At 32.0% G+C, this 17084-nt stretch overlaps 1 protein-coding gene across 1 annotated transcript in view; it reads right to left on the bottom strand.

The window, feature by feature from the left end:
- LOC139511353 (origin recognition complex subunit 4-like) overlaps positions 1-17084 on the bottom strand; it is a 33785-nt gene that overhangs the window by 16464 nt on the left and 237 nt on the right. Inside the window, exons 2-7 of the mRNA XM_071298003.1 lie at positions 13601-13765; positions 11142-11232; positions 8586-8661; positions 1592-1677; positions 1041-1089; positions 81-229 (exon numbers count right to left, since the gene is read on the bottom strand). Coding sequence (XP_071154104.1) covers positions 81-229; positions 1041-1089; positions 1592-1677; positions 8586-8661; positions 11142-11232; positions 13601-13749 — 600 coding nt within the window. The 5' untranslated portion in view covers positions 13750-13765. The remainder of the gene's footprint in view (positions 1-80; positions 230-1040; positions 1090-1591; positions 1678-8585; positions 8662-11141; positions 11233-13600; positions 13766-17084) is intronic.

Here is a 17084-nt window from a genome sequence, read left to right as displayed (position 1 = left end):
TTAAGCAATAATAAAATCATCGCAATAATTTCTGAATTTACAGTAGTTATCGCTCAGAAATTAAACATAAGTATACTTACAAGTCTACATGTAACACCCACTACACATATTGGTGCTTGATCAGATTGGGCAATATCAAATAGATTATATAGCAATGTCTGGTTTTTATGGTGGGCAAACATATCAAATTCTTCTAGGATAAACAAGATTGGCTTAGAACTCTGACTTCCTATAAAACATTTTAAGCAAAATTCACTGAGAAATTAGTCATTGATCATGAGGTATGTATAATTTTTGTTTCAGGTACAGAGAAACATTTGTACTTTCTGGAGTTGGAGATCTAACTTCTATAAACCCTTAAATGTTCACTTTTAAGTTGTTTTTGTTTTTAGATTATCATATTAGTGTGAGATCCTTTATTTTCTTCTATTCATATATTTTAAAACACAAAAAATCTCATGAGAAATAGTCATGATTGTGTCAGTATAACTCACCATCAATTCTAGTTTTAAGATATTTTGTGAATAAAGCAACAGTAAATTAAGTTATATAGCCATAGTAGTTTATCAACACAATCTTGTTCTTTTATAATAATATGGTGTACCTTATAGGCATAAGTGTGAAATGTTTGATCTAGCTAGTATACGTTATTGTTTAGTGGCCAGCTGAAGCCCTACTCTGGGTATGTGATTTTCTCCCCAGGTTGAATACCCACTGTTGGCCTTAGACTGATTTCTGATTTTTGGGTCGAGTTGTTCTCTCTATGACAAATTCCCTGTTTCCATTCTGAATTTTATTATAACTTACTAACAGGTATAATATATTGCTCAATCATTAGTTTTTTGCATAGTTTTTAATGTTATTCTTTCGTCTTTTACTTTTGGCCATAGCATTGTCTGCTATAGTATGTTCAGTTTTGACTTCTCCTTGGCAATTTTTTTTATTTCTTAGTACTAGTAATCTCTCATTCTTATGAGTTTTAACATTTCTTGCTCCTCTTGATATGGATAATACTCTGTCTGCTTTAGAAATTTTCTTACCACATTTCAATGCATCCAACAAGAACTGTAAAGTCTCTGCAAATGAACCCTGTAAAAGTATATCAATTGAAGTAGAATGTAAGAAAAATGTGCAAATTCTGTGATATTTTTAGAACAGATTTACATATATTTGACTTGTTTTCTTTACCTTCCAAAGCAAGTCTATGAAGATAGTCAGTACATACAATGAGATATTTACCTCAGTTGCAACAAGACTTATACGTAATACCATAAATGGTTAACTTTTTATACATTGTGACTTGGATGGAGTTTTATCTAATTGGCACTCATACCACATCTTCTTATTTATATTGAGACATTAAGGGGTCAGCAAGTGGTATAAGAAGTCACAAGTAATTTTCAATGATACTAGTAATAAAGTAAATAATTGACAATGGGACTGTATTTAACAAACAGGAAGTAAATCACTTTCAACTTACCATTTTATCCATCAATCCTCGAAAACTTAATACAAAAGGAATTATAAATAGTTCACATATTATTCTACAACTTTAATTCTTATAGAATAAATATAATTTTTAACAACTTACGAAAACTTTATCCCCCAGCGTGTTCTCAAGCTGTAACTGACGTGTGATTTCTTTTAATGCAATTTTATCATCTGTTTGTAGAAGTCCTATATAAGAATAAACATAGAACATTTCAATGCATTTTACACATCATATGTATCATTAGGTTTCTTAGTAATTTTGACTTTTTGTAATAGAATAAAAATGTTCAGAACTCCCGATATAATCCATGCACGGTAGAAAGTATAACAGTAAACTCCTTACAGATAATTCTCAGCTGTTTACAGCAATATATAATTTCAGTTACCCTTTGAAATTTTTATTGATCAGGGGTGTGGAAATATTTGTTGTGAGCACTTGTCCCTGGGCAAGTAAAACTAATCAAAGAGCTGAATAGCTCTGAGGGGAAAGACGGCCCTTGTTTCTATTTCATATTTTTTGGGGTAATCTTTTGATAGTCTTCATATAAAGAATGGAAAAAAAGAACAGCTAGAACATGTGGAAGGTTGACACTATTGGAATCAATTGTTGTTTAATGTAATTTCGTTTCTTTAGTTTAGGATTCAATTTAGACCAATGGAAGAGATCTGCATCTACTAAATCTAAACATTCAATTAAAGTTGATAGTTAATTATCTAAAATTCAACTAGTTGAATTCTGTCATTTAACAGCAACTACAATTATTTTTGAAATCTTAATAGTGTACGACTGAACTGCAGGCTAGGGCCATTTTCCATTTTTTGTGACAGTACTCTTAAGATTTTAAATTTTTTTCTTAAGAAAGTTAGGATTGAAAAATCTATTCAGTTTTGAATTTCCATTGATAAAGTTCCCAGTTGTATTTCTCATCACAGGGATGCAGGTACTCATAAAAATAACAATATGATTGGTGTTAACTGTGTGAAGCTTGTTTCCAAATCCTACATATTGAAATATTTGTAAAATTTCATGAATAAATAGGTTTTAAACTACAAAATGCAACATTTGTAATTTTTTTTGTAACTATTACAATGATTATGTTGGTACACAAAATTTAGTTTTAATTGAAGACTACTTATCATATACTAAAAGTCACATTTTAAGTGTTTATTTTAGTGGATAATTAGCTGATAAATTGAGGTGCTCCTGAATTGGAGGAAGATTCTCAAAACAGAGTTTTACTGAAAAAATTGGAAAAGATCGTTTCTCTCCCCGATCTCATGTAGCCCCTCGGAGTTCCTGTTTACTTTGAAAGTTGTTGACCTACAAATTAAAGTATTGCATGTTGATGTTTGAATCATCTTCAGCAAACATCATTATGTTTAAATTTAACAAAATACTATTTTTTAATAAGTGCACAATCTTTGAGAAGGATTTAAATAACCAGTGAAGGATATCCCTGCTTATGCGTAGTGTGGCATTCCAACAATGACGTCACTATAAAATATAATGTAGGTTGGATATATTTAGAATATCCCGTCATACTGATTTTTCCGGATTGTTAAAGAAACATAAATAGTGTAAAGGAGAGCTCAATATACGATAATTTCGAGAGAAACAGAAGGGAAATGTGTAAAAAAAGTGTTTAAAGTCAATTTATTCATTTGTGTCTCCCCATCTCATCATTCTCAGTAAGATTTGTTGGGGGGTTTTCCACACTATAAAAATCAAAGCGCTGTAAGCGCTGAAGGCAGTTAACCAAAAACCAAGGCAACCGTAATTATGAAAAATGTGTCAACATTAAACATTCATATATACATGTAGTATACATTCATGTTTATCTAATGCTTTATTTATTAAGGCAAATAATTTATATGTTATCAAGGTTTCAAAAGCAATGCATATATCAATGTATATTTTCTGCAGTGGTACAAGTTCCCAATGATTGCAGTTGTTCTACTTGATAGTTAACCTTGGTTTTTATTTGACTGCTAGAAGTTCAAGTTGACTTAGTATGAACATGTAATAGTATGAATGGACTGGTTTCCCTGGAAAGAAAACTGAGTTTGTGTTCTATAGTACAAAAGTTATGAGACACGAATCAGACAAATGTTCACTACAACAGGGATCAAAGGTGAGGTCTGACTGACCTGCCCATAGTAAATGTAAATGATTTGTTATTTTGTGCCATACATATGAATATACATAATTTAGGGGTGGGGATCTCAACGGTTTTCAAGTTCTCGAACAGGTAGGGGTAGGCAAAGGATTTAGGGGGGCAGGGGGGGGGGAATTGGTTGCTTATATAGGGAATCACTGAAGCGTGACTGGAGCGGGCCCCCACTTATAAAATTTCTGGATCCGCCACTGGGGGTAGGGTGACCCTAGGGACTTCCCCTACATTTCATTTTATTTGTTATATTGTCCCATACATGAATATATATGGTTTAGGGGTGGGGATCTCATTGGTTTCCAAGTTCTCAAACAGGAGGGGTAGGGTGACCCCAGGGACTTCCCCTATATTTTATTTTATTTATTATATTGTCCCATACATGAGTATATATGGTTTAGGGGTAAGGATCTTGACCATTTCCAAGTTCTCAAACAGAAGGGTGTACAGTGACCTCAGGGACTCCCCCTGTCTTTCATTTGAATTGTTATATTGTCCCGTACATAAATATATGGTTAAAAGGTGGCGATCTCAATGGGTTTCAATTTCTCAAACAGGAGGGGGTGGAGTGACCCAAAGGGACTCCCCCTATATTTTATCTGATTTGTTATATTGTCCCATACATGAATATATATGGTTTAGGGGTGGGGATCTGGACCATTTTTAAATTCTAAAACAGGAAGGATGGGGTGACCCCCAGCGACTCTTCCTATATTTCATTTGATTTTTCATATTGTCATAAACATGAATATATATGGTTAAGGGGTGTGGATCTCGACCGTTTCCAAGTTCTCAAACAGGAGGGGGTGGAGTAACTCCAGGGACTCCCCCTATATTTCATTTTATTTATTATATTGTCCTATACTTGAATATATGCAGGGGCGGATTCAGGGGGGGGGGGGTGTTGCGGGCTTGCACCCCCCTTAAATTTGCAGAGCATGGGTTGTTCTCAGCTTTAATTTATAAAGAATATTCTGATAATTTTACCTCAAATTTTTTTTAGCCTCGCTCTGCTCGGCGAAAATTTAAGTTTGTGCCCCTCCTAACCTAAAATCCAGGATCTGCCCCTCATATGGTTTAGGGGTGGGGAGCTTGACCGTTTCCAAGTTATTAAACAGGAGGGGGTAGAATGCCACCTATATATCATGGCACTGGCTACGGTTACATGGAAATGTAACAATAATAAAAATATTATTGTTACATTGGAGACTAATTGCCGGAATGCAAAGTTGGGTGAGGAACCGATTAATTACAAATGTAACAATAATTACTGAGGCTACCGTTACACTACGTTATTGTTACATGAAAAACAGCAATGTACGCTAGATTGATTAAACTTAAATCTTCTATAGTTGTATTGCTTCATTCTTTCAATATGTACTAAACAATACTTGTAATTTAATACTGATAAATAATAAAATATTATTATTCAACAAATGGTGTACAACTTGAATAGTTTTACTACGTATTAACTGAGACTACTATAACACAGTGTTATAGTAGTCTCAGGTATTAATGGTTTTGGTGTTCTTAAAGATACTACTCAAGATTAGGAGTGTGACTGTCAAAGGCGAAAAATATAGTTCAATGAATTCACTTTTTTAAAGTATTTAACTGCACACCTACTCTTATTACTGTCATTATACTTTGGACCAATTTTGTTTATGGTGAAAAAATTAAAACCTGGGATGCGTTTTAAACGAAATTGAAACAATATCAAGACATACATTTCATACAGCTTTATAACTTGACGCAAATTGATAATCAAAAGCAAAGTTTGCTAGCTGTAACTTAAATACTAAGAAATTCTGTATGAGGGGGTATGTATGTACGTATCCGTGGAGGACGTAATTTCGTTCATCAATAATGTGTCGCCTTTTTTAAAAAAACAAACTGGATTTGTAGAAATTGTCATTGTAAATAAAAAATTACAGTAAATAAATTGTATGTTATAAATGTATGTAATAAATGTCCCCAACTTTTCTTATTTAGTACATATTACTAGTCCCATCGTACATTGCTTTTTTTTCATGTAACAATAACGCAATGTAACCGTAGCCTCAATAATTATTGTTACATTCGTAATTAAACAGGTCCTAACCCAACCATGCATTCCGGCATTTAGTCTCCAATGTAACAATAATATTTTTATTATTGTTACATTTCCATGTAACCGTAGCCAGTGCCTATATCATATGATTTACTTACATTTAGGTATATATAATATAGTTGCATTATTTGTGAAAATAAAGAAACTTTCAGCTACTTTAATTGACCCTTCAAAATTGAGAAAAACTAATAACCCTTCGAAATTGCAGTAATATGTTTACACTTTAAAAGCATCTCACATGTATTATCATCATTTATCACTGATAAAGAAAATTTAGACTGTGACCATGAACATGTATATTGTTAGATATACTGTTGCCAGCTGTCACGTTGTATTGGATTTTTAAATTAAAATTTGTCAAAAAGTAGTTTTGAATTCCTGTATAAAATATTTTTCTGCTTTTTCTTTCTTTTACATATATCTTTTGGTTTACAATTCTAGTGTTTATATTCATTTACCATGCATAGATTTATTTTTTCACCTGCTTTGATTTATTTTGTAAATGATCGCCAAACCCGGAATTATACTTATCCGCTTCCGGAATCGGATCCAATATTGTAAAATTTTGTCTTCACGGCCGCCATTGTTATGTGTTTACAATGTTGTTTTTGTCAATCAGATACGATTTTACTCGATTTTATACAATATTTGTCGGCGATTTTCTGTATACAGCTAGCTGTCATGAATTATAATGATAAAAATAAGTTTTCAGCTCGTTTAATTGGAGACTTTGGTGACTTGCATGGAAGGTTTGCAAAGTAATTTCTTATTTTCTTTCAAGTGGAAGGTGACTACGTCGGGCGTAGCTAGAAACCAACTATCCTAGTCGAAATTCCGCTTGCAAAAGTGGAAGGTCGCGGACCTCGGACCACCGCTAATTTGCACACCTGCCTCCAAATTGAAAAGCTACGAAAATTTCTTTTTCGAATTTGAAATTGCCGCCAACAGCATGAACAGTTGAACTGATTATATAATAGACTACTGACGTAATTGTACTACGTATTGATGACAAACAATATCCCTACGACTTTTGCCATTTGGGAAATCTAAACTACTTGCCTTAAGAGATTTTTGGCGATTAAATATTTCATACAATTGTTCTTTGACATCTTATCTAAAAGCACAAGTCATAATGAACTACACAAGGATTCTTAATAAGCACTACTTCCTATGTGTAACTTCAAAACTTTTGGATAAATCGTCGATCATTTAAGGTTTTTCTGGTCATATTTTTTGTAATCCAGAATAAAAAGTATTAAAAAAGTGTTCAATTAGTTATATATAACATAGTAGCGAGCTAGATAATAACAATGGCAAGTATTTCAGCATTTATTGGGTAGAACACAAACGAGGGCGCTCGCATAATGCAGCTTAACTGCATAACAAAATGAATGATGTGAGGGAATGTCACTCTGGTCAACCCCATTGGGGATTAACGGCTTGAAGCCGTCTTCCCCAAAAAATTAACTTGTCCGGAAATTTTTTTACTTGCCCTGATGATCCCAATAAATATTGAAGTATTTCTTGTTAGCTAATATATGATTCTTACTTAGCACTATTGTGCATCACAAACAAATGAAATCCATTTGTTTATATGTGTCCAAAATTTAGAAAAGTAGGAAATGGGTTAACATCAATGGGACAGAACCTAACAGCAAACCAACCAATGAAATGACATGTAAAGGACAATTTTGCAGCAGTTTTGGAATAACAATTGTAGCCAGTACATTTGTAGGTACATAATAATTATAATTAATTTGAGGACAGTGATTGAAGAAATGTAAACTAAATAATAGATTAACTATTGATCTTGTGGTGTTTCTCTCAACTGACACACTTGATTTTTCTTGATTATTTATTTATTGTCTTGATGTGCAATTAAAGCGTCCCTTCTATTTGTCAGTTTGACAACAAATAATGTTGACCTTTCATCTATAAATAAGACAAAAACTTAATTTATCAATCTAAATCTCGATACAAAATTTAAAGAAATGACACTTCCAGTAAATGATGGTTGAAACCTGATCGACGATCCCGGGTCAATGGACAAAGCCAATGCAATGTTACGCGACTCTGGTTCGCATACTTATTTTTATTTATTTTGTTAATTGATCTATTTCCAGTATCTTGTAATATTTATCGTCATGAACATTGATGTTTTCACTTGCTGAACATTGGTTTATTTTACATGAATTAAACATTTTTATACGTTTTGAAATTAATGTTATGTTTTTGTTGGATTTGAACTTTGTCTTGTATATTTTTTTACTTGTCCACGTGCAACCAAGACAAAAATAATTACTTGTCCGGTTGTTCAAATGTACGAGTCGGGCGAGTCGGGCATAGCATTTCCACACCCCTGTTGATTTATTGTTGTTGGCTTAATGTCCAGAGGCACATATTTTATTGATGTTTAGGAAGAGAACAAATAAACAACAAACCCAAGAGGAAGGTCCTACAATAGGGGGTAGATTGGTTGGAACTTTTTTATTGACATTGAAAATGAGGGCACATTGGACAGGGGAAGATATTTAGTCTAGCAAAAGGTCTACTACTTGTCACAAGGATTTTAACTTGCAGAGTGTGTGGCACTCTCTTTACATGATGCAGATGTCCTTTTGTAATAAGTTTGAAATTATTTAGACCCTTAGTGATCTAGTGAGTGGTAGACACATTTTTACTGTTAAAGGCCCTATGTATACCCCTCTCTCTATATATAAATATTCCTGCTTTTCTTGTATTGTGATGTTGCTGGCTTATCAACATATTTACTAAATCTTCTCTCAGACATTATATTTCCATAAAATAACTGTTACCATTCAACTTGACTTGTAGTAAATTCTCTCGAACGTTGTCATCCTCAATCAGTTCATTGTAAATACTGTTCAATGTCTATAAATAGAATAAATAAATATCATTCTCTGTACATATTTGTGTTTCAAGTTTATACAATAGTATTACACAAATGCAAAGATTGAGCATATATTTTTTTGAAAATACTTTAAACAAGAATGTGTCCCCAGTACATGGATGCCCCATCCACACTATCATTTTCTATGTTCAGTGGACTGTGAAAATGAGGTAAAATCTCTAATTTGGCATTAAAATTAGAAAGATCATATAATAAAGAACATGTGTACTAAGTTTATAGTTGATTGGACTTCAACTTCATCAAAAACTACCTCGACCAAAAACTTAAACCTGAAGCGTGACATACGGACGAATAAACAAACAGACAGAGGAACGAATGGACGGACGAACGAACAGACCAGAAAACAAAATGCCCATAAATGAGGCATAATAAAAAGTCTTTTGAAGGTTACCAGTCCTATTGAAGTTATAAGTTCAATTCACTGTTTCAGATTCTAATGCATTCTGTGTAATATTTTCAAAAGTGTACACAAAATGTAATGATTGAATTGAAATTCAACCTATGATCTCACTTTATTTTCATTTTGGTGTACAAACATTGAAATTACCCATAGTCCTTTAGATTCTAAAACGGCTAATTCAAATGCTCATCCAGAGAGTAAAATTAAGTTATACATTTACAAATCAATAAATAATTAATACCAAATTCACCATCTTTTAACAATATTAAGGATGTACTTAGGTGAGGTTTTGGAATTTGTGTCAAATATTCAGACTCCTTGGTGTTTTTCCATACAATACAATGTAAAATATTTTGCCCCATAACAACCATTTATTTTTTCATACAAGACTTAATAGCTCATGAAAGGTCATTTACCAAAATTTTAGAAGATTCTTAATTTTCTTTCTTTTGTTTTGAGACCTAATAATACCAATGCAAATATAAGTTAAAAGTCCGAGTCAGCCTTTTCCCGCCATATTTTAAATCTCAAATATTTCGAAAAGGAGCTCCATGACCTATCAATATTTTTAGCTTATTTTTATCCTTAATTGATGCTCTACCAGCTTATAGTATCAATTTTAACTTCTTAATTTATTAATTTTCACCTAACCTCACCTAAGTACATCCTTAAGATACCAGATCTGCTTACACTGGTGTACTAAAATCAAAAGTGCTTGTAAGCACTGAGGGTAAAGATTGCTTCAATTCATCAGTGGGAAGCCAAATTAAGTATAGCTTTGGTTGAACATATGGTTGATTAAACAGCAATTCTAGACAAAGGAAGACAACTCCAATTTTAAAGATGGGTTTAACAATGACTTCATTTATATTTTTAGAACAGATATTAGATTCCTCCAACTTGCAAAAGTTATGTAATTTTCTTGACAAGTGTATCATCATTTTATGCCTTTGAACATCTGAGCATATATTACATTGATAAATTTCTGGAAATGTTCATGGATAGGGTGTATAGAATGTTTAGATCAATGCACTATATTTTGTGCATCAAAAAGGAAGTGATCAGCCTATGAAGATTTAGATATCAAGTCAGTCCCATAAGGTTTTGAATGCATATTATGCAATCTTTACCAAAAAAAATCAACTACTATGATGTATTAACATAAAAGTAACTTTACACTTTCAACAGCAGTAATATCCGATTATACCAGTATATCCAACATGTGAACTCCAGAAATATTGATTATCTATCTTAGATCTTTCAATTTTAAAGAAAACAACCTTTCTTTTAAAAAACTTTTTTAATCATTCATTTATTCCTATTATTCAATATCAAGAAACAGCGGTGGTCAGCAGATTTAATATTCCCAGTAAAATAATATAAAATATAAAATGTGTTTGAATTGTCAATGAGATACATATTTACCAGAGACGAACAAGTGTGGATGTTAAATAATACAGGGCACTGCAGATTAGATTAAAATCTATTTTATTTTCAAAAATGAACTACTGGTTTTCCCTTAAGTAGGTTTTTTTTTTTATCAAGGCCACGGTTTTTTAATTTGTTGGTTTACGGATTTTCTCCATGAAAAAGTCGGGGTGGTCGGTCGGGAAAAAAAAAGAAAAAAATATTTTTCAAGATACATCTTGCGGACTGGTGACAAATAAGGGAAACAGAACTTATTGCGTAATTGGTTTGAATCACAGGTTTCGTTCCGCAAAATTATTTGCGCAAACGACATTTCAAGGCCATTAATAATTGATTTGTCTATTTTTAGAAACGTAACCTGGAAGTTTTCTTTTTTTCACAACAGAAAGTGTTATCAATTCTGTTAGTGATTAATGCATTTCATTTCAGAAAAAATGATATTTTAATTATTTTTCAGGGAAATGCATTTGTTAGGATCGGCAGGAATAAAAAAGCATGAAAAGTCAATTTTATTTTTATTCTGGAAATCGGCAAAATCAGGTCGGCGGATCCATAAACCAACAAATTAAAAAATCCTGGCCTAAGGGTGTATAAACAACTTTCAGACCTTACCATGGTTTTCCCACTTCCTCTAGGTCCTATCACCAGTACAGAGTTACTCTCACCAGTGGAAGCAGTTCTTTTGATCAAATCAAACAATTGCCTGTAAAATAAGACCAATCCTAATAGGTGAAAATAAGCTTACATAATAAATTCTTATAGAATATCTATAGAATATTTTTATTTCCCAAATTACAGGGCTCATAAAGGGCATAAAATCAGATACAATTGATTTACATAATTGGTAACAACAACAATAGAGGCATATACATATATATTTGGAATATAAGCATTGGTCAGAATCAAGCTAAAAACCACATACATTGTATATATTGTGAATAAAAGAATAATAAAATTACATTATACATGTATATGTATTTATTCTCAAATTATTTACTTGACTTAGTGTCAGTGTTCATACCTGATCTCCTTAATTCAAAACAGTCACAAATATAACAGCCCAGTTTTTCCATAGGAGTAACATTTTCTTGGGTCAAGAGCCATAAAAATTTAGAAGATTTATTTAAAGGAGTAGGTCCGGTAAGAACCGATTTTGGCCTCAAATTTCAGGTTCATCTTACGAAAGATTTTGACCCCTTTTTAAACACTTAAGTGTCTATTTCATTTGAATCAATTAATTTATGTGAAAGATTTTAACTGATTTAGTCATTAAAAACAACCCGATTCAAGCTCAAATATGAAAAATCTACCAAATATGCCGAAAAATGTCACTTTTCAGATGATTTTTGTCAAAAATGAAAGTGGACGCATCCGTGTTCATCCTCAACCTTTATATATGTTATGTATTATCATAAAATACAACTTACATTTCAGTATTAAGGATGAACACGAATGCGGCCACTTCCGTTTCACATGAAAACTGTCTAAAATTTAACTAAAATGCTAGAATTGTGAAGATTTCAGTAATTTAGCATGACTTAATGGTGCTAGTACCTGAAAAACAGCCCATATTTATGTAGCAGAAGCATTCTACTGTCCAATAAATAACATAAAGATTACATTTTAACAATTTTGTAAAACTGCTATATTTTGGGGCCAAAAAGGGGTCTTACTGGACCTACTCCTTTATAAAATTACAACAATTGTTAGAAATTTCTTTAAAAAAATCGTCCCTTTGAATATCATAAAGAGGGCATTCTAATAAGAAATGAAGCTCATCTTCAACTTTACCAAGTGAGCAATTAGAACAAAGACGCTGAGATCTTTCTATATGCTTTTTTGAATATCTGTCTGTCTTAATTTTTAAAGTGTGAGCACTTATCTTAATTTACAAATTGACTGTCTTTTTTTGAAGTCCTGCAATTCTAAATATTTTTCTTTTTAAATTTTTTTTTATAGAAAAATAAGTACCAAGCTTCCCTTTTTGGGAGTTAATTGTTTGATACTTAAGTTTATTCCAAAATGTGAAATAACTTTTACATAGTTTATTTTTAACATACTGACATAAAGAACCAATTGATTGGTCAAAATTTGGTAATTCAATCTCTCTCTGAATATAATCTATACTAGAATACCATGTATTTACATTAGAGCTATGTAACTGTTTACAACATATAAATGCATCAAATAGTAATCCTTCTTTCAAATGTTCCAGTCTATGACAATATTTTAACATTGATAAAATTATAGTAAAAAACATGGGAAATCTACCAAGCTCTGACATTACAGCAATATTACTTGACTTTCTGTTTACACCAAGAATATATTTCATAAATTTGATATGAGCTTTTTCCGAAGAATCCTGACCAAAGACTTTTTCTAATATATAATCATTATCTTTTTTACAAGCAGCTGAATCCGTTCTAAACATTCCACATATTTCACTGCCATATAATAGTATGGGTTTAATTGTATGATCATAAAGATGTAAAAAAGTGGCAATACTAGGGTTAGATGATGACAAGCATCTCTGTAGCTTATATATCGAGTTCTTGACACTTACCAATTTTTCCTCAAAACAATTTTTGAAAATGTATCCAGTTTGGTCAGTTAAACTTTTTAAGTCAAAACATAAAAACATAAGTCCACCTGTTTCTTTGAGGATGGATGTTTATATATAATTAGATGCAAATTCAGGACAAGAACATGTTAATGCAGAATGAATATTAACATTGCTTTATGCTAAACAGACACAGGAAGCCAGATTTTAAAATGCTAGTTCACAATGTGACAATCACGCATCACCTTACTCAGAATTTTTTCAAACTCTAAGCTGACCAGTTTTTGCTCTTACTAATTGAGGCTAACTTGACACTGAGAAGCAGTAAATACCAATTTGACAGTCTTTGATTTGACTCTGACAGAATGATAGAATGATAAAACCCACAACCTCCTGCACTGAAGCAAGCATTCTACCAACTATGGCAGTTCTTGTTCATTAGACCATCACTGGACTCAATGATGTAAAATTGTAATTTCTTCTTTGTAAATCAATTAAAAACAATGATTACCCTCTTTCTTTTTCATATCCATGTAATGATGGTGAAGGAGCGTTCTGACTAAACCTTAGTCTTAGTTCATCCTGGATATTCTGAATACTAGTTGTTTCCCCTGGGTCTGTCTCTTTAGAACTTTTGCTTTTTCTTTTACTACTCTTCATTATTTAATGTTTAAATCTGGAAAAAAAATTAACAATTAAGCATGAAGTCTAGTTTAAGAGGAAGGAATACAGCCATTTATGTCCATGTTTTACAATGAACCTTAATCAGCCTAATACCTGATGAATGAATGTATGAATGCCAGTTTTCAAATGCTAATTTTCAGCTTACAGTACGCCCAGAGAGTTTTAATCCCAAACTCCATACATCGAAATTATTCCTTGTGTGACACCAGGAAACGCCGACATCCCTCCCTAAATTCTCAGAGATATTTGGGAGTATTCCCTCCGACTTCCGTGTAAATTCGCTACCTTTTGTTTATTGTATTGGCGACATCTCTCCCAGTCTGGTGTGAAGCAGTGTCACACCAGGTAATTAATTTCCCTAATTCTTCTGATCTATGCCAGCACGCGACAGTCAAGGTATGTGAGATTTCTAATGTAATTAAACAATTGTATTTCCTGTCTAATGATAACAAGGTGGTATATCTGATTGCTTGATACAAATAAAAGATTAAAAAGAAAAAATTATTGTTAATTCTTTCAATTACAATGTACATTTTAAAAAAATTAGTTTTATTAAAAACATCTTTGTTTTTTTTTGTCAGTAAATAAATATTTGATTTACAAAAGAGGTATAATTGGGTAAAAATAAATGGAGACTAACGCTGAATAAATGTGTGCAGTTTAAAGAAAATTACACATCTCAAAGTTAAGTATACAAGTAAAAAAGAAAATATTATTCACTATTCCTTATGCTAATATAAGTCTACGCCATTTTCATTTTACGATTACATAACTGCTTGAAACAAATAAAGATTTAAAAGCAAAATGTTGTTAATTCTTTCAATTGCAAAGCTACAATGTATACTTGATTTTAACCCTGTTTTTTTTATCGGTAAATCACATTACTTACGAAAAAGAGACATACTTGCGTAAAATTAAACGGAAACTAACACTGAATATAAAATGTGAGCAGCTTTAAGAAAATTACGTGTCTCAAAACTTGTATAGTAAAAAATGTGTTGCACACTGTTAAATAACCTGCTACGTGCGTTATTCAGTGTGCACCAAATTTTTTATGTTATTTCTTCATAGACAGAAAAAATATTACAGTCATTCCTTAAATAAATTAAAGGACCAAAAACTCATCATAGATACCAGAAATGAAATTTTGTATTTGCGCCAGTCTCGTATGTCTTTTCCCAAAAATCCTTACCTTGTGTCTCTGAAATTTTATCTCAATCCGCCAAGGGTGAAGAGAACAGGAGTGGATCGTAACCCTTGGCTAGCGAAGATGCATTACTTTAGGATAAATAATACATTTCAGCTACAACAGGAATATTTCTATAGCTACATCAAATCGTCGTCGCATAATATTCATTTACGCACAATGAACGTAAACTTGTGTTGTATTTAGGACAGTGATCTTTAAATATTTTTTAAGCAATTAATTGCCGTGGGAAGACGATACACATCTCAGTGATCAACAGCGCGTGGTTAAACTTTAAACTTGACTTCGCTCACAATATTGAATGCTAAAAATAGTGACATCAATTATGACCACAAGATTTTTATTTGGCAGGAAATATTATCATGTAACAGTGAACTCCGGTGACCTTTCTGGATGATCTTGGGAAAATTCATGCAGGATTTAAATTTGCTTTGAAATGATTAACATTTGTGTGCGTTAAGATTGAGGCTCTAAAAGGTCCTTTTACAATTGATTAACTGGAATCTAAAATATAATCCTTTTCTAAATAAATGAACACCAGCCTTTTATTTTTACGTTTCTCAGTGAACACAGAACGTAAATGTGGACATTATTTATACGTCCATGATCAACAATATACATTTATGGTAGATGAAAACACGATGCATGTCGTTCAGTTCCTGTTGGGCGTTGGTAGAGATCCTCTGTGAAAATGTACAGATCGTTAAAATCTGATCCACAGATTTTTCACGTATTTCTTTCACGATATGACTTCATTTTAATATTCTAAAGTGATTGTTGAAATACTTTTTTTTTAAATTTATTTCGCCAAGGACTTTTAACGAGCAGTAAAATACATATATTAATACTCCCATCCAATTTTATTTTAAATAATAATTATAAAGGATCAATAACAGATCATAACAGAGAGAAACAACACATGATTTTTTTTCTTCATATAATTAATAAGGTTGTGATTATTGTGTTTGTCTGGGTGGGGAATGTGTTTTTATGAATATAGGGCACATTGCATACAAAACATTTTCCCTTCGTTCAACAGAGTTGTCACATTACAGTTTCTTTTCTGAATTCAAATAACTGAAGTCGGTAATCATGGTAATGTACTGGAGGTAGCGAAACATAATATTTTACATTGCAAAATAAATTGAAAGTAACAGAGTTCACTTGTTGATCTAATAAGTTAACTCTTGGGTTAAGATTGGACAAATTACCGTCAAAACAATATTTTGTTTTAAGCCAGTTGATTTTTATATGTTGAACAATTAATGAACCGGATATTGCTCACTGAGTATAGGTCATAAAAGATACTAATTGCGGTAAAATCGTCTTTGTTGAAAAAACACAAATTATGACCGGTCCGGACAAAATAAATGATTTATTCATATTTTATTCGTTGGTACGTTTTATTTCAAATGACAATGACATTGGACAAAAAAATACAAGAATAATTATCTTATTTTGAATGATAATGTCACATTTTTATCTGTCAAAGAAAGTACATTTTAATACCGTGTTTTAAAGCACACAGGTGCAATCAAGATCGATTAAATGTACAAAGGTAATAAATCTGGCTAATCTGATTATGTTGTGCTGCATCATTAATTTTCAGTACATCCGATGGGCAATAAACCAATAAACAGCCACACAGTGTTGGGAGAGAATCTTTGGAGGAAAATGGGAGTATAATCCGTGATTCGCAGTGTCACACCACTACACTCTGAAGTCGGTGATTAGAGTTCGTGATTACATCTTCTGTGGGGGTACTGTTAGTATCATAAGCATCAAATTGGTTGAAATTTTACTGTGGTTTATCAAAATATCCTTGTCATGATTCGTCGGAGGTCTCAAATAATTATCGTTCCCGATCATAACCTTTATTTAAGGAAAAATCTAATATGATTGGTTAAAATCAACTGTTTTTTTTAAATCTTTTAAAAGAAAGTTTACATTTTATTGTAATATAGTTGCAAATTGTAATCCAGGGAACAAATCGTAATTATTTTTACAATGCAGTGATCTATCATATGATAATGTGCATCTTCTTTATAATAGACAGGATTTCGGGTAATCAATATATTTGTTATTTTTTCTTTTCATGAGAAAT

The sequence above is a fragment of the Mytilus edulis genome, chromosome 2 (assembly GCF_963676685.1).
Source record: "Mytilus edulis chromosome 2, xbMytEdul2.2, whole genome shotgun sequence".
NCBI classification, from domain to species: Eukaryota; Metazoa; Mollusca; class Bivalvia; order Mytilida; family Mytilidae; genus Mytilus; species Mytilus edulis.
Note: the sequence above shows the minus strand (reverse complement) of the source record. Positions and strands in the feature narration are given on the sequence as shown.